The sequence below is a fragment of the Stigmatopora nigra genome, chromosome 17, assembly GCF_051989575.1.
Source record: "Stigmatopora nigra isolate UIUO_SnigA chromosome 17, RoL_Snig_1.1, whole genome shotgun sequence".
Lineage (NCBI taxonomy): Eukaryota > Metazoa > Chordata > Actinopteri > Syngnathiformes > Syngnathidae > Stigmatopora > Stigmatopora nigra.
Genome location: NC_135524.1, coordinates 287,685 through 309,640, shown reverse-complemented (window position 1 = coordinate 309,640; position 21,956 = coordinate 287,685). Strand labels below are relative to the sequence as shown.

Sequence of the window (21,956 nt, the reverse complement as noted above, 5' to 3'; positions counted from 1 at the left end):
GCTGAGAGGAAGTCGGAGCCACTCCTCTCTCTCCTCTCTCCTCACCTCACCTCTGTCATCTCATTCATCTCTCCCTTTTCCTCTGTTCGTTTTCTCCTCTTGTCTAGTCCGATTCCAGTGGCGGTCGACTTGACATCGCCGAGAAGAAAGCGAGCGAACGAGCTCCGAAGATGTCCGCCCTGCAGGTGCAGAGCGCAGCAGCCGCGCTGGGCAGGCTGGCCACGCCCGACTCGGGAACCGACTTCGGGGCCGACTCCAGGGGCGAGTCCGGGACCGAGTCGTCGGGGGCTGCGGCTAGCCCCCCCGCGCGACACTTTGTCGACTCCAAATATTACCTGCTGGTGGTCCTGGGCGAGCTGGTGTCGGAGGGGAACCTCAAGTGCGCCGTGGCCGACATCGAAAAGGGTATGTCTGGGATGGAGGGAGGAAGGGAGGCAAGCAACATGTCGTCGCCGCTCTTGTTTTGCTTGTCATTTACTGGCAAACGCACATAGGATGGATGGATTTCTTCATCATCATTATAACACGGCACCTTGTAATGAACTCGTTGACTCTCCGTGTGGCCCGTGGGAGCATCCCTCTCCTGTACTGCCCCCCTTTCCTCCCCTTTCCTCCCCTTTCCTCCCCTTCGTCCTGCATCTGGCGCCCTCGTTCTCCAACGGCCGGTGGGCGTGGCTCGGGCCGCACTGCGGTCCATACGGGAAGCCACGAGGAACGCAGGCACATATTGATTTGGTTTTAACACCTCCCTCTCAAAAAAAGTTGTCATCCAACCTTCAAATTTCCCGATTGAACTCGATAGCTAGCTTTTGTTACGCCGTCAGCCCACTGGGCGGGGTCGGAAGCCTTCCGATTGGCACCACCTACTAATGGAAAGATTGGATTTCCCTTGGAGTCCTATCGGCTGTCTCGCAGCGGGTTCCAGGAGAACCCACCTGACCCCCCCCCCCCCCCAAAATGAGCACCTTTATTAGCACCTCTGTGTGTAGCTGTCTTTTAATCCTTGACCAGGATGAGCTATGTTGAAAGTCAATGAACATCTGATGGAAGATGGAAGCCTAGAAATTCAATTCCGTCTTGGCGCCGCCCCACCCTGACGCCCGCCCGCTTTGTTTTGAGGAGAAATCACCAGCGGCGACCTCGGCGGGCGTCGCCGTGACTCCGCTCGGTGGAGCGCGTCAATTGCTTTCATTTTGATTTGATTGCATTTGTTCCGTGGGTGCGTCCCAGTGATTGTAAACAATTCCTAAATCCACCTGCATGCATTCATCCTTTTCAGAAATCATGCATTTTTGTGATGCTTTCTCTTTTTTCTTTTTTTTTCCCCCACAGGCATCCGATCATGGGATGTCAATCTGATGGACTGCAATCTGGATCAGGAACTCAAACTCTTTGTTTCTCGCCACTCGGCACGCTTCTCCGCCGACGTCAAAGGTAAATTGTTCAATTGTCACGGAAACGACATGGGGGGGGGGGGGGTGCCGTGGAGCCGCTTAATAGTGGGGCGGGCGCGCCTCATCCTGTTTTTATTCAGAGCCGAGGGTCGAGTTTTGTTCCACCCATCTATTTTTGGTCCGCTGCCTCCCGCATTGATTTGGTCTCGCGTGATGCATGGCGTGCGAGTCTCCGACAGGAAGTCTACGCAGTGGAAATTAGGGACCCGCTGGGAGGGGGGGACTGATGCTTAATTGGTTGTGTGCGTGCTGTGTTGGCATGACAACCAAGGGCGTGGAAACGCCACGACCGAGTCCACGGTACATTGTCTTTCGCGGGGCAATTTGCCGAATTGTGGAATAGAATCGAATATCTTTGTGGTGATTGGCTGTCAAATTGTGAAAAGTGTCCTTTTGCTTTGGCAGGCCAGAGAATTCTTCATCACAAAAGCAACGTCCTGGAGACGGTGGTGCTCATCAACCCTTCCGACGACACGGTCAGCAGCGAGGTGAGTTCGCGTCAGGTGACCAAGGAGGCGGAGCCCGGCCCTCTGGAATTGTCCACCTGTTTGTCCTCAGGTCCGACTGATGATCTCGGACTGCGCCGGACACAAGCTCCTGGTCCTGGCGGGCCAATGCAGCGAAAGCACCGGCGAGCTCCTCCTCCAGTCGGGATCCTTTTCTTTCTCCGGATTCATCGACATCTTCACCGACCAAGAGGTGACCTCCCACTCGTTTTTTTCCCGGCCGCAAAGCACCGCGCCGAGTACTGAAAGGTCATTTGGCTTCCCCGGCCGGCTCAGATCGGCGAGCTGCTGAGCGGCGTCCACCCGGAGAACAAAGCCCGCCTGACGCTCTCCTGCCCCGATCGGGGCCACTGGAAAAACTCCCAGCTGGAGCGCCACAGCCTGCAGGACTTCATCCAGGTCAAGCTGAACACGCCGCCGCTGCTGCCGGAGACGGAGGGCCTGTCGGAGTTCGCCGAGTACCTGTCGGAATCGGCCGAGATCCTCACGCCCTTCGAGCTGCTGGAGCCGCCGTCCTCGGGCGGCTTCCTCAAGCTCTCCAAGCCCTGCTGCTACGTCTTCCCGGCCGGCGGCGGCGACTCGGCCCTCTTTGCCGTCAACGGCTTCAACATGCTGATCGACGGCGGCTCCGAGCGCCGCTCCTGCTTCTGGAAGCTGGTCCGCCACCTGGACCGCCTGGACTCCGTGCTGCTCACCCACGCCGGCGACGACAACCTGCCCGGCCTCAACGGCATGTTGCGGCGCAAGGCGGCCGAGCTGGAGGAGCGCCGGGAGGAGGAGCGCGCCGGCGACGGCGCCGGAGCCGACGGCGACTGGGCCAAGAAGATGATCTCGCCGGACATCGGCGTGGTCTTTGCCAACCTCCCCGAGGACCCGGTAGAGGGCCGGCCCGACGACGGGGTGCGCGGCGCCCTGCGGGAGGCGGCGGCCACCCGCCGCCTGCTGGCCAAGTTGAACCTCCGGACGGAGCCGCTGCACCGTCCCGCCGGGAACGCCGCCGAGCCCCTGGTCCTTTTCCAAAAGATGGGGGTGGGCAAGCTGGAGATGTACGTGCTCCACCCGGCCAAGAACCCCAAAGAGTCCGCGCCGCCCGCCTCCCACGCCACCTCCATCGCGGCGCTGATGGCGTGGCACCCGGCCAACCCGCTGGAGAAGGTGGTGCGCGTTCTCTTCCCGGGAAACGCCAGCCAGCGGCACGTCTTTGAAGGATTGGACAAGCTCAAGCACCTGGACTTCTTGAAGCGGCCCGTCTTCACGCGGAAATCGCCCACCGACCACCCCCACGCGCCTCCCGCCCGCCTTCAAAACCGAACCGACAGCAAAGAGAGCCTGAGATCCAACCCCGGGCCGTCGCCCGTCAAAGGCGTCCGGAAGGAACCCGGACGGGAGAGAGCCGACGCCCGGGAATGGTCTGGCGAAAAGACCCGCAAGAGCCAGAAAAAGGCCCCGCCCAAGAGAGACGCCCCGAAGCTCCCCGTCGGGAAAGAGTCCAAGGCCAGGCCGGAGCAGATGAGCCGCAAGGAAACGGTGGCAAAGAAGACGCCCCCGCTGAAGGCCAAGTTGGAAAAGGAGAAGGAGAAGGAGAGGATTCCCAAGAAAGAGGCCAAAATAAGCCCCGAGAAGAAAAAAGAGGTGAAGAAGGACACGGGCAAGAAAGAGGAGGCTCCCAAAAGAGCGCCCAAAAAGTTGGACGCCAAGAAAAGGGAGGAAAAGAGGGACGTCATCAAAAAGCCCGCCAAAGAAAGTCAAAATCTGCTCCAATCCGCTTCCGTCGCCGAAGCCGCCAAAGCCAAAACGGCCAAAAGACAAACGGTCCAAAAGAAGGACTCGGCCAAAGTCAAAGTGGCCTCCAAAGCGCCAAAGGTCGGCGCCGCCAAAAGTGCCAAAGCCCACCCGGACGCCGAGAGGGCCGTCGTGTCTTCCCCGGAAGACCTCACCAAGGACTTTGAGGAACTGCGAGCCGAGGAACTGCCGCCGACGGAAGAGGCGCAGGAGGTGGAGGAGGAGGAGGAGGCCGTGGTCGTGGCCCACTCGGAGGAGCCCGAGAGGAGCCTTACCCAGTCCCCGGAACTCGCCCGGGAAGCCGTCGTCGCTCCGGAAGAGCGGCCCGAGTTTCAAGACGAAGGTGCCCCGGTGGAGGAGGAGGAGGTGTCCGACGGGGTGGACTTCCAAGAGAAAGCGGAGACCGAGGAGGTGGACGAGCCACGGAGAGCGGCGATCGGACCCGAAGATCCGGCGGACGGAGAGTGCGCAACAGCAGAAGCCACGGCAGCCCAGTCCCACAGAGAGTCGTCCCCCGTCTCTCCCGTCGCGTCCGTCGGGGACCGAGCGCTCCCCTCGGACGAGGAGTCCACGCTCACCTCCGGCCTGGCGTTCTCCTCCGCGGAGGTCTCCGGCCTTCCCGCGCCCGTCCACAAGATGCCAACCCCCAGGGACTCCCCCTGTGAGGAAATGGCCGACTTGGCCTCTCCGGAGTTTGCCCGCTCTGCTCTGCCGCCATCAGAAGAATGGGAGAAGAACTCCCCGTCCACGTTGGCCATCCCCGTGGAACTGTCCAGCACGTTAGCGGGTGTCGGCGGAGCCACGACGGAAGATCCCGCCCCCGAAGAAGGGACGCCGGAAGGGGCCGGCTCGCCCCGGTCCTCCGGCCACACCCCCTACTACCAGTCTCCGGTGGAGGAAAAGGGCGGAGCCGTGCCGCCCGTGGAAGAGCGCGGTCCCGTGATCGTGGAGGTGACCAGTGACAAAGACCAATGGTCCAACGGGGACACTACGCCCGAGCCCGAAGAGCCGGATGGCCTGTCCCCCACGCCGGAGGAGGCCTCCCTGAAAAAGGAGGAGCCGGAATCCACGGAGCCGGGTCTCTTTTCCCCGGAGGCCCCCTCCGCCATCTTGGAATCGGAGGCCCCCTCCGCCCCGACTTTCAAAGGGGAGAGCAAGATGTCCATCTCGGAAGGGAGCGCCCCAGAGACGCCTCCGGAAGAGGAGGAGGCGGCGGCGGAGGACGTCTTTTCCCACCTGGCCTCGGCGTCCACGGCCACCAGCTCCCTGCCCGAGCCCACCACCACGGGTTCCTTCCCCGAGTTGACCACCACCACCGACTCCCCGTCCCTCCACGCCGAGGTGGGCTCCCCCCACTCCACGGAAGTGGACGACTCCCTGTCCGTGTCGGTGGGCCAGACCCCCACGGCCGTCCAGGGGGCCGAGATCACATCTCCGTCCAAGGAGGACGTCCCCCGCCCCATGTCCATCTCCCCGGACGGCTCTCCCAAGACCAAGACGGGCGCGCGCGGCCGCGACGCAAAGTCCCCGGAGCGCCCCGGCGCGTGGACGGACTTCGGGTCCCCGGAGCGGCCGTCCGCCGAGAACGGGCCCGTGGAGACGGACCGCGGTCCCCCTTCCCCGCCCGAGGGACGGTCCTGCGGGGCCGAGAAGCCCGCCCTCCTGGGGGAGGGCGGCGACTGGGCCGGCGCCGCTTCCGGCACCCCGTCGGAGGCGTCCCAGTCCAGCCCCTCCGTGACCACCCCCTGCCAAATGACAGAGTTGCCCCCGATGGGCGTGCGGGCCGACGCGTCCCCGGTGGGGAGCCCTTTTGCTCAGCCGGCCCCCCCTTGTCCCCGTTTCGGCCGGGCGGCTTCGGAAGAGAGCCACGACGTCGGCCCCGCTTCGCCCGCGGAAGGCGGCCAAAGCCCGAAAGCGGCCCGGACCAGTTCCCCCGAGGCATCCCCCACCTGGGAGAGTCACGGCCCGGGCCCCATCTGGCCACCGCCGGCCAAAGCCCAGGCATCTCCCGGAAGCGGCTCCCCGTCGCCTCCGTCGTTATGCTTTTCGGCCGAGGGGAACCTTTTGGGGAGCGACTCGTTTGCTGGCGAAAATTCAAGGCGTGGAGCCCAATCTCCCGGGAGCCCCGAGGTCCCTCCCCCGTCACCGCCGCCCGATTCCTCCGAGAGGGCGCCGGCAGACGCGTCCGGGACGGACGTGTCCAGGACGGACGTGGACCTCTGTCTGGTCACGTCGTGCGAATACCGGCACCCCAAGACGGAACTGTCGCCGTCCTTCATCAACCCCAGCCCGCTGGAGTATTTCCTGAAGGAGGGGGCTGCGGCGGAGGGAGAGAAAGCCCCGGAGGTGGGTGCGGGAGGGGGGCCCCCGCCCCCGGGCGGGAAGGCCACTTGGGCCAGGCCGTGCGAGGAGACCCCGCCCACCTCCGTCAGCGAATCGGCCCCCTCCCAGACGGATTCGGACGTGCCCCCGGGGACGGAGGAGTGCCCCTCCATCACGGCGGACGCCAACATCGACTCGGAGGACGACTCGGAGACCCTGCCCACCGACAGGACGGTCACCTACCGGCACGCCGACCCGGTCCCGGCGGCGCCCAGGGACGGCCCCCCCTCGGCGGGGCCCCGCGAGGTCTGCATGATGGACCCGGAAGCCGTGAAGGCCGAGGAGAACCGGGCCAAGAAGAAAAAGGTGGGCGTTCCGGCCGGTAAGACGGCGGCGTCCAAGGCCGTGGTCTCTTCTCCCAAGAAGAGCGCCAGAGAGGGGAAAGACGCCAAGAACGCCAGCAACACCTCGGCCTCTCGGGGGGCCGCCGGGAAGCCGGCCGGCGTCCCGGCGTCGGCCCCCTGCCCTCCCGTCTACTTGGACCTGGTTTACGTCCCCAACCACTGCAACGCCAAGAACGTGGACGGCGAATTCTTCCGGCGGGTGCGCTCGTCCTACTACGTGGTCAGCGGCAACGACCGGACGTCGCAGGAGCCCAGCCGGCTGGTCCTGGACGCTCTGCTGGAAGGGAAGTCCAGCTGGGAAGACAACATGCAGGTAGGATTGGCCTCTTATTCCCTCTTTTCTGATTTGACAGTCAGCCTGTGCCAATGCGAGCTTAAAAGTGCTAGCAAACGCTGGCAAAACACTCCAAAGGTCATTGATATCATTTGTTTCCGTGCACGTCTTTGAAAATTCTAACGGTGAAATCTGTTGGCGTGTGGTCAGGTGACGCTGATCCCCACCCACGACACTGACGTGATGAGGGAGTGGTACCAGGAGACCCACGACAGGCAACAGGAGCTCAACGTGATGGTCCTGGCCAGCAGCAGCACGGTGGTCATGCAGGACGAGTCCTTCCCGGCGTGCAAGATTGAAATGTAGGACTGCCTCGAGAGGCCCGTGGCCTTAGCGTGTAGCCCCCCCCAAGCCCAAGCCCAAACGCTAACGCCTATTTTGACGGAGCGTCGCAAGCGGCCCCTCTCGTCCTTTGGCTGGAGCATTTTAGTCTTCTTGGTGGATGCTTGAAGAAAAGAAAAGGAAAGAAACACAACACAATCTCTGCCCAAAGAAAACAGAAGAAACACAATCTCTCTCTCTGCCTTACAGAATGTATTTGGAAAACAGACCCGTCACTCACAAACAACAAGTCATCCCATGGGCATAAATAAGATAAGATTGCAAAGGCCGAACCGTTTGGAAGGAAGTTTCAAGCCAATTCTATATATCACCGTAAATAAGAAGCTGCTACCTTCATGCTAACACGTCAAACGCTATCGACGGAATAAGAAAAATGAGCCGTGGTGATAACCCTTGGTTCCATCCTTTCAAAAAAATGGATCCAGAGCGGCCATTTTCCGTCTACTTTATGCGTCTCACAATGTACTTGAGCCCTCGCCATTTGCTCCAAATGAAAGTATATTCCTCGACGCTTTCGGTGTGTGTGTGTCCGTGTGTTTGTGTGCGTGTGTCCGTGTGTGTGTTGGCCACCACTGCTGAATGATTCCAATGCAAAGCACCAGAATAAAAATGAAAGACAAACACAATCATGATCTCTATTCTAATTTAAATTTTTAAAAATATTGTCTTTCCTTCAAAAAATGCATTGCTACTCCCCTACCGACTCTACCAATATGGCGACCTTCTTTACGTATCCAAAACAGGGGGCGGACGTCTACAATCCAGCCAATACCACGTGACGGCTTGTCATGGCTCTGTTATGGTCATTGGCGCTCCCCTTTGTTTACTTTGAGTTGGTTCAGTCCAATATGGCGCTGGGAAGGTATGCATCGTTATGTTGCCGGTCGTTTCTCCGTGAAGAAACTTGTCCAAATGCCGCCTTTACGGCTTTGCTGCAGCCAGCCTGGTCTGGGTGGCGTTTAGGAGGTAAGAACGACACCTTTCTTTTATTGTTTGTTGGCCAGCTACAGTCATGGCTTGATGCGCGTCTACTTTGTTGACACATCCTTTCTATCGGGTGCGCAAAGGTGACCTCGTTCCTACTTTGCTTTCTGATAGACTGATACAAATCATTTGGTGTCTAAAAATCTGCAGCTAAGAGACATCTGCTGTCTGAGGATGTTGTCAAACTGCAAGACTTTCAGCGGAGGAAGATGGCAGTGGCTCACCTCATCACTGGCACGGATGGTAACAAGTTCTCATTTTCGATAGGAATTCATCTAAAAATCAATCAAAACAGTGATTCAATTTGACTCGGGAGGAGGCCACTTGTATATGTTTAATCTGTGATTGAATTTTCAGGGAATTTCATCGAGATGTTCGGCCACAAGCTACAGAGGAAAAGCCTGCTTTTGCGAGACGAGCTCAAGCTTCTCCTCCACTTGTGTCAGTCGGCAGAAGACATGAAGACGGCTCGAGATGCCATTTATAGGTAGGTCAGCGTGCCCCGAGTCTCCGCCGCCGCCGTCAAGTCACGCCGGCACCGGTGGCTAGGTACCACGCGGAAAACCGCAACGTGGCGCACGGAGAGTTCAAATTTGGCCCCGTCTTCGTGAGGCTGTGCTACGAGTTGCGCCTGGAGCAGATGGCCGCGGCCGCCGTCACCGACCACGTGAGGCCAGAGCACTCGCCGGGCAGCCTTTCCAACGTTTGATCCGTCTTCCTTTGGAAATCCGTGCAGGAAATGAGAGGCTTTTTCAACGAGGCCACCTCTTTCAACATCGCCATGGACATGTTGTTTATGAAGGGCTGTCACCAAGGTAGGTAGACGAACGGGCATCGTCCGGTCTACGGACGTCTTCCAAAAGGAAAAATGCGTCGCAGATGCTCTGGAGGTGTTGCGCTCCATGAGAAGCCAAAGTGTGCCGTTCAACAAAGATACGCTAATGTTGGCGTCTGCCGTCTGCTACAAACTGGTAAACAAACTTGGCTCCTGGTTTGATATATTGCAGTTTTTCTTGGATTCATTCCCCCCTCCCCCCCATTAGAACACAAGCGAGTCGTTCACAATCTGCACTTCCCTCATGGAGGAGGGTGTGGTCAAAGGGCATTTTGTGCCCAGGCTGGCGTATTGCTTTGCCGCGGCCTTAGCCCTCCGACAGGTCAGTGTTCCTTTGCTAGCTAGCGCTAGGATGGCGTGACGGCTGGTTTACGGCTTGTCTTTCTCCTTAGAATGACGTTAAAAAGGCCCAGATGTTATTTTCACAAGTGATGATCACAGAAAGCCGACTGTGCCAAAACATGAAGGTGAGTCTGACTTGAAATCACAAATTGCGAGCCAGAGCGTGCGTTAACATCTTTCAATGTAGGTTTTATTGCTGGCGGCGTCCGGGGAGATAGAAGACGCCGTGGACCTCCTCTCTTCTGCGGCCCGACTCGCCAAGAGCCCGTCTTTTGTCAGGAAGCCCGAATTTTCTCAAGAGGTGGTAAGTGGTCCGACAGAGTGGCCACGGGTTTCGTCTGCTGGCCGATGGAGCGTCCTCAACGTACCCCCCCCCTCTGTTGACTCCCAGCTGGAGCAGATTCTTCTGCTCAGCGAGGGCGGAGCCCAGGAGGCCCGAGCCCGGGAGACGCTTTCTCGGCTGGAGCGGACCGGGCAGGTGACGCCGCGGACCCTGGACGATATGTTGTGCCACGCGCCCGCCTCCAAGCGCAGAGCGGCGCCCATCGTGGAGGCGAGGTGGCCAAACAGGAGAAGCCTGAAACCGCTTCATTCCACGCTGCTGTCCGAGTGACCGACCGACGCGCGCCGATCGATAATGGCCGTGGCCGGTATATTCAATGTGTATTTAAGATGGGGGAGGGCGATCTTTGATTGCTTACCTCAATAAAATAGGCCTATTTTGAACTTTGGCATTATGGCATTATTGGCACGAGAAAAAACATTGTAGGATTAGTTTGAGTATGATCAAATTGATAATAGGTATGCAAGCACTAAGGCTAATTTGAGCTCACTTAGATGCTAAATAGTAGTTTTCAGTACAATATTTTAGAGCTTTTGTTGTTTTAAACTTTCACAAATAAGGAAATATTTCAACTTTTAGAACTCCAATTGACTTAAAGTGAAAGGATTAAATAATTCAAAATACAACTAAATAATTTAGTACCCTTAATCACATATTTTGTATTTTTGGTCGCAGGTTTAAAAAAAAAAAAGTAAACAAAAAAAGTCACGTGCCCACTGCGGAAGGAGTCCGGCTTGTTCCCCATGATGCACCGCGGTTGTGTCAACTCGGGGAAAAACGAAAACAGTGCCTCCTCCCAAACAGCCAAGCAGGAATTTTCCTCTTTTTTTACATTGCCTTTTCGCTATTTTAACATATTTTTGCACACCGTTGAAGCCTAACGTAATTATAGTGGTATTTTAATGCTGGTTTCTAAGCGACGTTGATGTTTTGCATAGTTTTAGTAGCATTCGCTGCTAGCTAAAGGCTAAAGAAGATGAGCTCCGAGGAAAGCGCAGCGTCCAGCAAAGCCTCCCCGCCGGAGGACGATGGCATGACGTGGTGGTACCGGTGGCTCTGCAAAATTGCTGGCGTGCTGGGAGGAATATGTGAGATATTTGGATATTTATGTTGTGTTTGTCAGAGCATGTCTTGGTGGTGTTAGGATATGTGCTATCTACCCTCCATGTTTGGGAACAATGTGTGGTCTATTGTCTCCTAGCATGGAAGAGCTAGCTGCTAACTGTTAACTGCTAGCTGGTATCGGTCGGCTTGTCGTCCAACAAAAAGCTCCGTCAGGAACATTTGACACCACTGCGTCACACTCTTTGTATTATTGAGCAGACTGGAAATAGACACTTCTTCAATTGACACTTGAACCCTATCTATGGCAACTCTTTATATCCCGTGTGCATGTTCTCCACGTGCCTGTGTGAAATGTCCCCATGTACTTGTGTACACGTTTCTTGTGTTGTAACAAATCCTGTTTTTGTTTGTGCAGCTTGCGCCATTGCGGGAGTCTGGAACTGTGTCACCGTGAACCCTTTAAACATCGCCGCTGGAGTGTGGATGGTGTAAGTGTCTGTCAAATGGGCCCACGCTCAATGGTGTTTTGACTCGCATGTTTTTTTCCCCTATGTTTTCAGCTTGAACGCCTTTGTGTTGTTCTTGTGCGAGATGCCCTTCTGCTGCCAGTTCATCGAATTCGCCAACGCCGTGGCGGCCCGTGCCGACCGTTTCCAACCCTGGCAGAAAGCCTTCTTCTATTGCGGGTAAGTCAACCAGTAGATAAAAAAAAACCCTTTGTGGCAGCTAGTGATTTGATCCATGTTTGTGTTTGACTCAGGATGGCCCTTTTCCCCATCTTCCTGAGTTTGACCCTCACCACGCTTTTCGGGAACGCCATCGCCTTCGCTACCGGGGTCCTCTACGGCCTGGCGTCCTTGGGGAAAAAGTAAGAGCACTTTTACAGATGTGTTTTCCTTTTGTTGTTGTCAGACACAACAATGACATTTTGACTCTTTTTCCAACCTCCCGCTAACAAGTATTCCCTTATTTGCCAAATTGAACTATAACTGACATTTTTTTTTTCCGCTACCACTTGTTTCTAATGCGGACACTTAAAGAACTAAAACGACGTGGACACTTTTCCAAACGACTCGTAGTTTTGCCGTGGTAACATTCCTAACGGGCTCCGTTCCAAACGGCACTTAAGCGGCTACTCTCGTCCTCCCACGCTAACCCTAACCCAACCCGTCTTAGGGGGGACGCGGTGACGTACGCCCGGCTGCAGCATCACAAGCAGGGCGACGAGGAGAGGACGGGCGTCCCCGCCGCCGAGTGAAATCTGTCCGGCTCCGCCATCTTCTGACCTCCCGCTCGTATTTATTGGGTGTGAACATCTTCCTCTTATGGTTTCTACGTCTTACGTATTTATTGGCCGTCAAATTTGGACGTCTGTTTTGTGAGCGTTCCCTTTTTAAGGACCTTTGCCGTCATATTGATTGTATCACAATGCCTCCTATCTTACTTAAGCTTCATTTTTATTTATTCCACCTGAAGTCTGAACCTTTGCCTTTCCTCATCCACCACTTGGAATGTATTTATTTATTTTTTAACAGAAAAAAATGGAATTGTTCTATAGTAACAGAACGACTTTAATGTCATAATATGACAGTGATAGTGATATTATGACTTTAATGTCCTGGTTTTGCGACTATTTATTTTTATTCTCATCATCATCATCATCATTATTGTCAAGATGGAACTAAATGTTGGTGTGTACGCGTGCGTTACTTATTGCCTTGTTGCTTTCTTTGTGGTCATCTGGAAGCATGAACGTTTAGGAGCAAATGTTTACATCCGTTTTCCTCAAGGGAACGTCGACTCCGCCCTCTCAGGTACGCGTTCACGTACACACGGCATGGCACGTAACAAAAAAGTGTAATTCTGGTGTGCTGTGACATAACTGGTCTTGATGGGCAAATAAACAAGCCTGCCATTGCAGTGCTGCTTTAGAATGGCGTGCATTTTTTTTTAAATGCTGCTCAAGTTCCAAAAATGCTCTGTCTTGTGATTTTGGGGGAGACTGATGACAAGCAAAGTTGAATTTTTCGCCTGACGTCAATGTATTAATGCCAAAAAAACAATGTCTCATGCTGAGTCAAACGTTGGTCTGACTGTCCCTGACACTACTGCTACTTCCACAAATGGACAGCAGAGAGCACCATTTCATCATATAACCGAGTCATCTTTTTCCTTTTTTTTTTTTGCAAATATAGATCAATAATATATTACACACTTTTTAACATGTTATATTTATTATATTTGATGAGTTGTATTTGAGTTAAGATGAATACAAGTTTACCATCGAAATCCAACCTGAATATATTATTGCCAATGATGTATTTTTACTTGATTATTCTTTCTGTAATATCTCAATTTCAAATGGAAAAATCGACCTCAAATTCGATGATGAGTTGAGTTCAAACGATTGTCATTATTTGCTTTTGATTTTGCACTCTTGTGTGTTTTTCCCCGGTAATTGTTTCCACCTGTTATTGCCTTTTGACGTCACAACAGCAATAGTTGTTGTTTTTCACGGAATAATTTAGCGATTAGGATTCATTTCAGCTTTTCCGCCCACAAAGGTGCACAACAATTTCCCTTTTCTTTCTTTCTTTTTAGCTGTTTGGCTGCCAGCGAGCACCATGGCCGTTGCGATGGCGACGAACGAGCATCTTTCAGGACTGACCGCTGCCTTCCAATGGATTCGACGTCAGACGCCGCGAATGGCAGCAAAAGCAGCGGCCAGGTGCTTCCCACCAAGGTGGCTGTCTACTCTTTGTCTTTCCAGGCGGGCCGACTTTCTCACTTGTCACGTTTGCTGGAAGTTTTCCCCGTTTAATGTTGACTTTGTATACTGGGAGGAAGACACGCTTAGCCAATGCTAGTTAGCCTATCCCAGGAAGCGCACCGCAGAAACCCCCCGCCCACCCCGGATCCCACCCCTACCCTAGCAACCCCCCGCAGCGCAGGAGCCAGCACCATTAGCAGCAGCAGCACCACAACAACAAGAGACGCTTAATTTACGAGCACCGCATTGACGCTTCGCCTTATCTCGAGACAACAATGCGCAGCGGCGGTGAGGAAGGAGGACAGGGAGCCGGAGATCGAGCCGGAACCTGAGTTGGAACCGGTAGCCGGAGCCCAGAGCCCGAGGGGAAGCCCGCCGCCGCCGCCGCCTTCGTTGCTCGTGAGTTCCCCGCCATGCCCACCCGGAGGAACCGCTACAACCTGGTGGACGACGTGGGAGATGCCAGGCTACCGCTACACAACGACGAGGCGTACCGGCACGGCATCTCCTTCCAAGCCAAGGTAAGACAAATGTTTTTATAAGTTGACGCAAGTACTAGTGACAGACAAGTAGTCCTCCGGATTCCTGCTTGATTAGAAAAAGGAAATAGTAGTCACATTGAAAGGTGGTCTCTGGAGTTGTCGAATTTGGACTGAAAAGAAGAGTAGTGCTACTTGACAATTTAGAATGCGACTCCAGGAAAAAAAGTACTTGTCAACATCACGACGTCAAAAGAGACCAACTTCCCACAGACCTTTTTTAATATGTGGCAGAGTGGAGCAAACTTTGATTCTGGTGTGGAAATAGCGCAATAGAGTGAAACATCCTCCAAGTTTTGTGGCATCAATGATTAAAGTTGCCTGAAACACAATTTGGCTTTTAGAGGACTTGAGTACGCTTGGTAATTACCTTCAATTTAAGATTGGATTGCTTGTCATACTGACTTATTTACAGCGCTTAAGCCATTTGCGGGACGCCATCTGTCAACGCAGACTTTGTCGGGGGCTTCGACCCACCATTTGGGACCATGTTGACCCACTGCACGTGTGTGTGTTGCAGTACGTGGGGAGTCTGGACGTCCCGCGACCCAACAGTCGCATGGAAATCGTGGCGGCCATGAGACGAATCCGGGTAAGCGCACTCACAGATTTTTATTTTTGGCCTTTTTGTTTTTTCCTGGCGATTGGCCGCCAACCCATTTGGGGTGTCCCCCACCTTCCGCCCATGCTTGACAGGGATAGGCTCCAGCACCCCATAAACGAATAGATACTTTTTAAACATAATTCCCTTGATAAAAAAGGCCTCAGAAAATGGTGTAATTTCCCCCCCTGCCCCGGTAAAAAAGACGCATAGCGCCAAATGGACTGATTTGTGTCTTCAGGCAAGGCTTCTTGAAAAGCGATTGCTCACTGTTTGGAGTGCTCTTCTCTAAAGCTTTTATTTTCTACACGGCCGCGGCGCTAGCGGCGCCCGCGGCACTTTAGCGAGATACTAGCGTCAACGTGGTGGCGGACCCCGGAGACGCGGCAAACGTCGTCGTCTAAGCGAGGCCGCTCATCAGCACGGCTGAGCGAGCCGGCGCCAAAAGTCCCATTTCATTTCAGGCAAATGGCGCCTGGGCCAAAATGTGCATTTTTCTCCCCTCAATCATGCATGAGCACCGTTTTTTTTTGTGTGAGGGAGAGAGGAATTCTCTAGCTTCTTTTAAAGGCAAGTCAAAGCACTTATTTGACAGCAGCGCTTGCCGCTTTTAGACCATGTCGAGTTATTTTTGGAGAGTGACTGCCTGTATATTCCGTCTCATTAAGTTTGTCCAAAAGACAAACACGGACAAGCACGGCGGAGAAAGTTGTTCTCATTTCATGGTGGAGTGGGGAGGGGCTTGGTTATTTTGGGGGGGCGTGGCTCAATGTTCCAAAAGACGTTGTCGACTGAGACCGGGGCTGCCAACTCTTCCCTCCTCCCCCTTAATCGCTCCATTGGGATTGGTCAACGTAGTCGCGCACCTGGCATTCCCACGGCCAAATACAATGTGCGGACCCCCCCCACCCGCTGATCCCCTCCCCCCCCCTCCTGACCCCTTTGGTTTAGGAGTGGAAAGTAAAAGTGCCTTTGAGAATGCGAGTGTCCACTTTTCTTCCAGTTTGAGGCGGGCGGGCGCAAGAACAAAAGTGGAAAAGCCCGGCCTTGCCTTGCCTTGCCTTGCCTTGCCTTTGCTCCGTCACCACCGAAATAGCACAGCTCCATTTAGCCCATCTGTGTGGCGGTGCAGGTGGGGGGGGGGGGGGGGGGTGTATATAGTTGGACAAGAATAGATTGGAAACTGAGGGCCAAACGGCCACTTCCCCTTTAGAATTTCAATCGGCCCCCTAATGGGACTTTTCTTCTTCTTTGGCATCTGCGGGGGGGGGGAGAATTTCACTTTGCTCCGCCCGGATCACCTTTTGTTGAGTACGCACGTGGGGAGGGGGTGGCAGGGGGCGTGCTTTTGGCCTCGCTGTCCAAGTCGCTGGAAAATGGCGGGGACTCCGTCATTGACGCACGTCAGAGCGCCTGGCCCGCATTGGCGGCCACCCACCGCCAAGCGCTTGATGGTTTGATTAGACGGGGGTGGGTGTCATTGACAAAATGTAGGACGGCGACCTGTGCGTCTTTGTTAATCCTCTCAACAAGACACCTCATGATTAAAAAAAAACCCAAACAAACAAGCAGGATGGGGGAGGACGGACTTGAACTTTGGTGCACTGCGATGGGTTTTTTGCTTGCTGCCTTTCCATAATGCTCCTCATTGTTTTCACCGCTGGTGGCTTTTACTGGCAGATGGCCTGACCTATATGTGTAGGGGATCAGCTTCAAGTGTCATTAACGTACTCCTTTGTCTCACCGACACAGTAGAAGCCGTCCTCCCTCCCCACACCATAAATGCTTTGGCGGGACCTGACGTGTGTGGCCGGGATGTTTTTGCGCCTCTAAATGCAGCGCCGGGTTTGTCGGCCAATCAAAAGATGCTGAAAGTCATCTAAATGGGGCTATGTGGGCGTTATTTTTGCCTAATTGTCTACTAGATGTCAATGGCGAATGGGTGGCCTCGGGCGCGCTTTTGAAAGCCGTGGTACGAAGGCGTGGTACGCTACTACCCCCATTAGCCGTGAGCCACGAGCCCACGCCACAAAAGGCAGGCTTTCATCATTGCCACATTCTACCATCCGTCAAATAAAAGTAGGACGTTGAAGAGGAAATGTTGACGTTCCGTCCCAAAGGTGACCAAGTAAGGTGTCCCCTAATCATTTCAAATGCCTGGGGGTCTCCCAATTTCGCGTCACACGCCAAAACTTGATCTGTCTGATGTGGTCACCGGTTACAGAGAAGTGAAAATGTCTGGCGCTGAAAGCGTTAAACTTCCCCCTACACGGGACACGCTTGTCACGTGTTGGAAAAAGGCATCCCTTGCCAGAAATTTCTCTTCCTAGGAGATGTCCCAAAAAACAAAAAAAAAAGCTAAGCCACTTATTTTGAGTCCACTGTTTTGGACAGAAATGTCCGCTCGTCATTTCAATCTTTTGGATTTTGTTCAAGCCTGTTACAAAATACAACTCCGGCTCATTTTAAAACCCAACGTTCAAGAAGAGAAAAGCTCCACGCCTCACCGAGTCTTTGACGGGAGCTGTAAAAGGACAGGGCGTCCCGTCGAGGGAGGGGGGCGGGGCCTCGATAAAAGGAGCCTTGGAGGGGGGTGGCGTGGGCCGGGCAAAACAAAGGAGCCACCTCAGCATGGCAAACATTTCACGGGGCCGTAAAGCGCAGAATTGAGTGGCCGGGAACCAACGCTCGCCACCAGCTAGTCACAAAATGCGTCAAATCCAATCCGCGCCAGCCGGCGTCCCCCATGCTTCGGGACAATGTGGACATTCTGCTAGCAGGATGTCTCCCTGGTCACGTCCTCCCTTTTGGGAAATCCCATCCAATCCCAAGAATGGCAAGGAATGGGTTGCTAGGTTGCAGGAATGCCAAGGAAGGGACGCACGGACGGACGCATGGCCTTGTGCTAGACTCGTGACCTTTTGACACTTTGCCAAACAAAAACCCCTTTTATTCACGCCGAAAGTCGCCAAATGGAGGCGCGCACGTCCAGCTTGTCATTGTTTATTGCGGCAACTCTGACGCCGTGCGTCCAAAAGCTTCAATATTTTAACGCGCCGGCCGAGCGGGGGAGGGAGGGAGTCAAGACGGCAAACATTAAAATTTCATACGCGGGGAAGTTGTTGTCAGCCAGAAAAAAAAGGAGAAGAAAATGTTGAAAGCATTCAAATTGTATGCAAATAGAGCAGGAAACAATTTTGCCGGCTCATCTTTTTTTCATAGCCTTTATAATCACAAGGGTTGGGGGGGGGGGGGATTTGAAGCATCACCCTTGTCATTGAAGTATTTGTTTCTCTCCATCAGTACGAGTTCAAGGCCAAGAACATCAAGAAGAAGAAGGTCAACGTGGTGGTGTCGGTGGACGGCGTCAAGGTGCTGCTCAGGAAGAAGCAGAAGGTCAGTTTCCTCGCCGTGCCGCCGCCGCCGGCCGGATTGGGAAGGCGGAATCCCGGCCCACGCACCCACTGTCCCCTTTGTCCCTCCCGCAGAGAAAAGAGTGGACGTGGGACGAGAGCAAGACGCTCATCATGCACGACCCCATTTACAGGTTCATCGGCCTTTTCTTTCCACCAAGTTTCGTTTTCGAAAGCTTGAGCTTTTTTCTCCCAAGCCAGGATTTTCTACGTGTCGCACGATTCCCAAGACTTGAAGATCTTCAGCTACATCGCTCGGGACGGCTGCGGCAATTCTTTCCGCTGCAACGTCTTCAAATCCAAGAAGAAGGTGACGACGTCTGGCCCGCTCTCGGCGTGATACGATGTCTGCTTCGGGGGGGGGGGGGGCTTTCGCCAGCCGCTCGTGGAACTTCAACGGGGCCGGGCGGGCTTCTTTCAGACCCAGGCGGTCCGCATGGTGCGTACGGTGGGTCAGGCTTTCGAGGTTTGCCACAAGCTGAGTCTGCAACACGCCGAGCGGGACGTCGACAGCGAAGAGTCGGCCACGCCGGCCACGCCGACCAACGGCGGTGAGTCGGGCCCCCCCCCACGCCACGTGGGCGCCTTGATTTGGAGCCGTGGCTCACTCTCTTTCTCACAGGGGACCAGGATGCCGGAGGAGGAGGAGGAGAACGCGAGGAGGAAGAGGAGCGGGACCCCACGCTCTGCCAAAAGACGCTGGCCGAAATTCTCCACGGTCTGGCCGAGCTGAGCGTGGTCAAGTCGGTCAGTCTCCAGCACCTTTTTTATTATTTTTTTTTTTTTTACCTTGAATGTGGAACAGAAAGCAAATCTTGATTTGCCTGCAAGTGCCCTCTAGAGGCAGACCGGTGCACTTGCAAACGTCTGAGCCTTTATCGTGACATTTGTGTGTCCTGGGTTGTTTTCGTAGCATCTCCATTTGATAAAACTCGACACACATTGCTTTGTTTGCTCAGGACGGTGTTTGCGGAGGCTCGTCGCCGCGGGTGACGTCGCGGGGCGCGGCGGCGGCGGCTCTGGCGCGACATCATCTGCAGCTTCTTCTGCGGCAGCAGCAGGATCACACGCGGGTGGCCGTGGCTCAGGTCCGTCCGCACTTTTTTGACACGCGCTTTATCCAACGTTGACATTTTCACCGGGATACATTTGCAAAAAAAAGAAATCCATTTACAACCACGACTGATTTGAAATGCTTCCGATTTGAAACTCTTCAAGTCAATCCCAACCAAAATTGGTCAGTCGGCATCAAATCAAGACCACGCCGGTCAGTCGTGACGCCCATTGGCGATCATAAAAGCCACTTTGACCTTTTTCAACGCTTTGTAGGTGCACCTCCTGAAGGATCAAGTGGCGGCGGAGAACGCCGCCCGGCTGGAGGCGCAGGCGCGCTCGCACCAGCTGCTCCTGCAGAACCGCGACCTGCTGCAGCACCTGGCCCTGCTGGTCCGCCGGCTCCGGCGGCTGGAGGAGGGCGGGGCCGGCCCGGGGGCGGAGACTCTGCTCGACCTGGATGGTGAGTCTGACTCCGTGCTAGCTTTTTCATTTGGAATGACTTTTTTTTTTAAAAACCTTTTTCAGCGCTTCCCACGTGGGCCACGCGGACGTCCCCATCGCCAGACCTGAACCAACTGGCCAGCTCGGCTCTGGCGCCGTGGCCCCGGGACGCCGCCGACGTCCCGCCGGGCCGGGAAGACGCCCGCCCGGCCTCCTTCTGCGGCGGAGAGCCCGCGCTAACGCCGGGGGGGACCGTGTCCTGCGTCCAGAAAAAGTAAGACCCCCCTCCCATTTAGCTTAGACGCATAAAGATGTGAAATATTGACGGAGAAAGAGGCTTCCTGTTATGAACGTGATGGAGTGGCCTTTGTTGAGGCGTGAGGCTAAGCGCAGACTTTGTAAAAAAAACAAAAAGCCTTGATCCGACATATGTTGACGTTCATAGACCTTCATTTGCCGTGTTTTGTGTGTGTGTGTGTGTGTGGCGCAAGAGCCACCAGCTAAAGTAGCTCATGACTTTTGAATGAGATTTGATAGAGGGAAAACATTCAAGCAAACAAGCAACGCTCTTTTTGGAGTCTTTTTCAAATGAATCCAAATAAACTTTGGCTTCTTCTTGTCAGGTGTAAGGATCCCGTCCTGCTGGTCCTCTTTCTCCTCTAAAGCCATTTTCAAAACAAACCAAAAAAAATCCCTGTCCTCTCCATCCTCCCCCATTTGCTTCATCATTCTGGAGAGGAGCATTGCTCCTCTTCCTCTCCTCCTCCTCCTCCTCCTTTCTGCATCCTTCTACTTCTCTCTTTTATGTGAGTATCAGCATCGCTATCAGCTTCTCATTTATTAAAAGAAAAATAGTCGTTAGCATGTGGCCTCACTGGCAAGACAAGCTAGCTAGCGACTGTGAGTATACGTACTGGCAAGTGTGAGAGAGCACAACATTCCAAGCAATCCAGTGGTATTTTCGGCCCTCTTTGAAGTCATCCATCCATTCATTTTCCGTGGCGCTTCTCCTGGCGGGGCCGGGCGGGGCGGTCCATCCCGGCCAACTGTAGGCCCCAATGGGTTGCCGGGCAACGGAAGGCCACGAGGAGACAAAACAAGCAATCACTCACTCCTATAGCCAGGGGCAATTGACACTGCTCATTAGCCTAGCATGTGGGATTTTGGTGTCGTGGGAGAAAAAGTACCCAATCGGGCGGGGTACCATCTAAAAATATTGATGAGGCAAAATCCAAGCAAATATGTCCTGTTTTTCAGCTCACCTGGCTTGGGCGCCTATCAAGCAGCCGTGCCCAAGTTGGAGCCGCCTCCTCCCTCCTCCAATCGGAAGCGAGCGGTTCACACGTCGCCCCCGGGTTCCGTCCCGGGTTCCAGCCCACCCGACGGCGGCTTCTCCTTTTCCTTGGCCTTGGCCGGCGCCACGCCCCCCGACGGCTTCCCCTTGGCTTTGGCCGACGCCACGCCCGGCGACGGCTTCTCCCCGTCCGACGCCACGCCCGGTTCCCTATCGATGAGCAGCTCCCGCTCGGCCAGCGACGATTCCGGCGTCAAGTCGCTGCTGTCCCCGCCGCGGGACGACGACGACGAAGGCGACGACGACGGCGCCGCCCGCAGCGGGACTTTGAGCGCCCCCCTGGGCCACGGGCGGCGGGGGAGCCCGGCCTCGCCGCCCGTCGCCGACGATACTCGCCTTCACATCAGCTTCTCCGAGGAGGAACTTTTGGAAAAGTGTCAGGAAGAGCACGCCGTCCCCCGACGGGGTTAAGAGCGCCCCCCTCTTAAGCCTTCCTCCCGTCCCAAGCCCAAGATCCGTCCATCTTTTGTACAAAATATTAGCTCGCAGACTGCTATAGTATTTTTATAACCCCCACCCCCCAAAAAATCACCTTTAAATATACTTTTTGGGATTTACGTACTAGTATTTCCTTTCCACCACCAAATTTGGGAGTCCCTGGAGTTCTGATGGAAGACTTTGTAATAGTGGCCAAAATCTTCTCATTTTTCAAAAGCTCAATCTCATATTGTCACGAAATTGGTAATTTTCACCCCTAATATGCAAGTAATCTTTCACATTTTCACCCAAAACGGAGCAAGGATGCTTGAATGATGGACCGAAGGACTGAGCAAGTTGAATGAAGGAGACCGAAAGAGAGAGAGAGAGAGATGATGAGTTGCTTACCGCGCTCCTAAGAGGTGCTTTGTCCTGCCAACCCGTCTATGTTTAGAAGATGACGAAGAATAGTCGTGAGTTGCGTGCTCTTGATGCTATAAAACACTAACAGCATTTCCCTGTGGCTTTCTTTTTTTTTCTTTCATTGTTGACAACCCCAGACACTAGAGGGCGCGCTTCACGTGGTGCTTGGCTTGTAATACATTTCTCCACTTCATCTGAGCCGGAAATGACCTCTTGACGTGGGCAAGGC

General features: G+C 54.6%; 4 protein-coding genes across 8 annotated transcripts; all 4 read left to right on the top strand.

Annotated features, from left to right (window-relative positions):
- The first annotated feature begins 2 nt into the window (after positions 1–2).
- map1b (microtubule-associated protein 1B) lies at positions 3–7,770 on the top strand. The gene is made up of 6 exons (XM_077737465.1): positions 3–405; positions 1,333–1,434; positions 1,860–1,942; positions 2,013–2,153; positions 2,237–6,781; positions 6,953–7,770. The coding sequence occupies exons 1-6, from the start codon at positions 171–173 to the stop codon at positions 7,106–7,108; spliced, it is 5,262 nt and encodes a 1,753-aa protein (XP_077593591.1). The 5' UTR covers positions 3–170; the 3' UTR covers positions 7,109–7,770.
- An 82-nt stretch (positions 7,771–7,852) lies between these two features.
- Positions 7,853–10,454, top strand: ptcd2 (pentatricopeptide repeat domain 2). Of its 3 annotated transcripts, XM_077737509.1 has the most exons (11): positions 7,853–8,110; positions 8,279–8,371; positions 8,486–8,615; positions 8,678–8,795; positions 8,865–8,943; positions 9,008–9,099; positions 9,172–9,285; positions 9,356–9,430; positions 9,493–9,609; positions 9,697–9,955; positions 10,324–10,454. In XM_077737509.1, the coding sequence occupies exons 1-10, from the start codon at positions 7,933–7,935 to the stop codon at positions 9,916–9,918; spliced, it is 1,218 nt and encodes a 405-aa protein (XP_077593635.1). In that variant the 5' UTR covers positions 7,853–7,932; the 3' UTR covers positions 9,919–9,955; positions 10,324–10,454. The 3 variants fall into 3 exon arrangements, with proteins under 3 accessions (XP_077593635.1, XP_077593634.1, XP_077593636.1); XM_077737508.1 differs by lacking the exon at positions 10,324–10,454 and having other exon boundaries at positions 7,854–8,110; positions 9,697–10,031; XM_077737510.1 differs by lacking the exon at positions 10,324–10,454 and having other exon boundaries at positions 7,860–8,110; positions 8,243–8,371; positions 9,697–10,031.
- Positions 10,455–10,586: 132 nt separating this feature from the next.
- Positions 10,587–12,647, top strand: cacfd1 (calcium channel flower domain containing 1). Of its 2 annotated transcripts, none has more exons than XM_077737537.1 (5): positions 10,587–10,736; positions 11,129–11,201; positions 11,274–11,399; positions 11,474–11,581; positions 11,890–12,647. In XM_077737537.1, the coding sequence occupies exons 1-5, from the start codon at positions 10,625–10,627 to the stop codon at positions 11,969–11,971; spliced, it is 501 nt and encodes a 166-aa protein (XP_077593663.1). In that variant the 5' UTR covers positions 10,587–10,624; the 3' UTR covers positions 11,972–12,647. The 2 variants fall into 2 exon arrangements, with proteins under 2 accessions (XP_077593663.1, XP_077593664.1); XM_077737538.1 differs by lacking the exon at positions 11,890–12,647 and adding an exon at positions 11,673–11,883.
- A 662-nt stretch (positions 12,648–13,309) lies between these two features.
- LOC144210691 (carboxyl-terminal PDZ ligand of neuronal nitric oxide synthase protein-like) lies at positions 13,310–21,491 on the top strand. 2 transcript variants are annotated; one of them, XM_077737498.1, is made up of 11 exons: positions 13,310–14,004; positions 14,543–14,614; positions 17,927–18,019; positions 18,112–18,170; positions 18,238–18,346; positions 18,458–18,587; positions 18,659–18,783; positions 18,996–19,124; positions 19,366–19,552; positions 19,618–19,807; positions 20,791–21,491. In XM_077737498.1, the coding sequence occupies exons 1-11, from the start codon at positions 13,897–13,899 to the stop codon at positions 21,296–21,298; spliced, it is 1,710 nt and encodes a 569-aa protein (XP_077593624.1). In that variant the 5' UTR covers positions 13,310–13,896; the 3' UTR covers positions 21,299–21,491. The 2 variants fall into 2 exon arrangements, with proteins under 2 accessions (XP_077593624.1, XP_077593625.1); XM_077737499.1 differs by lacking the exon at positions 20,791–21,491 and adding an exon at positions 20,157–20,304.
- Positions 21,492–21,956: the final 465 nt, after the last annotated feature.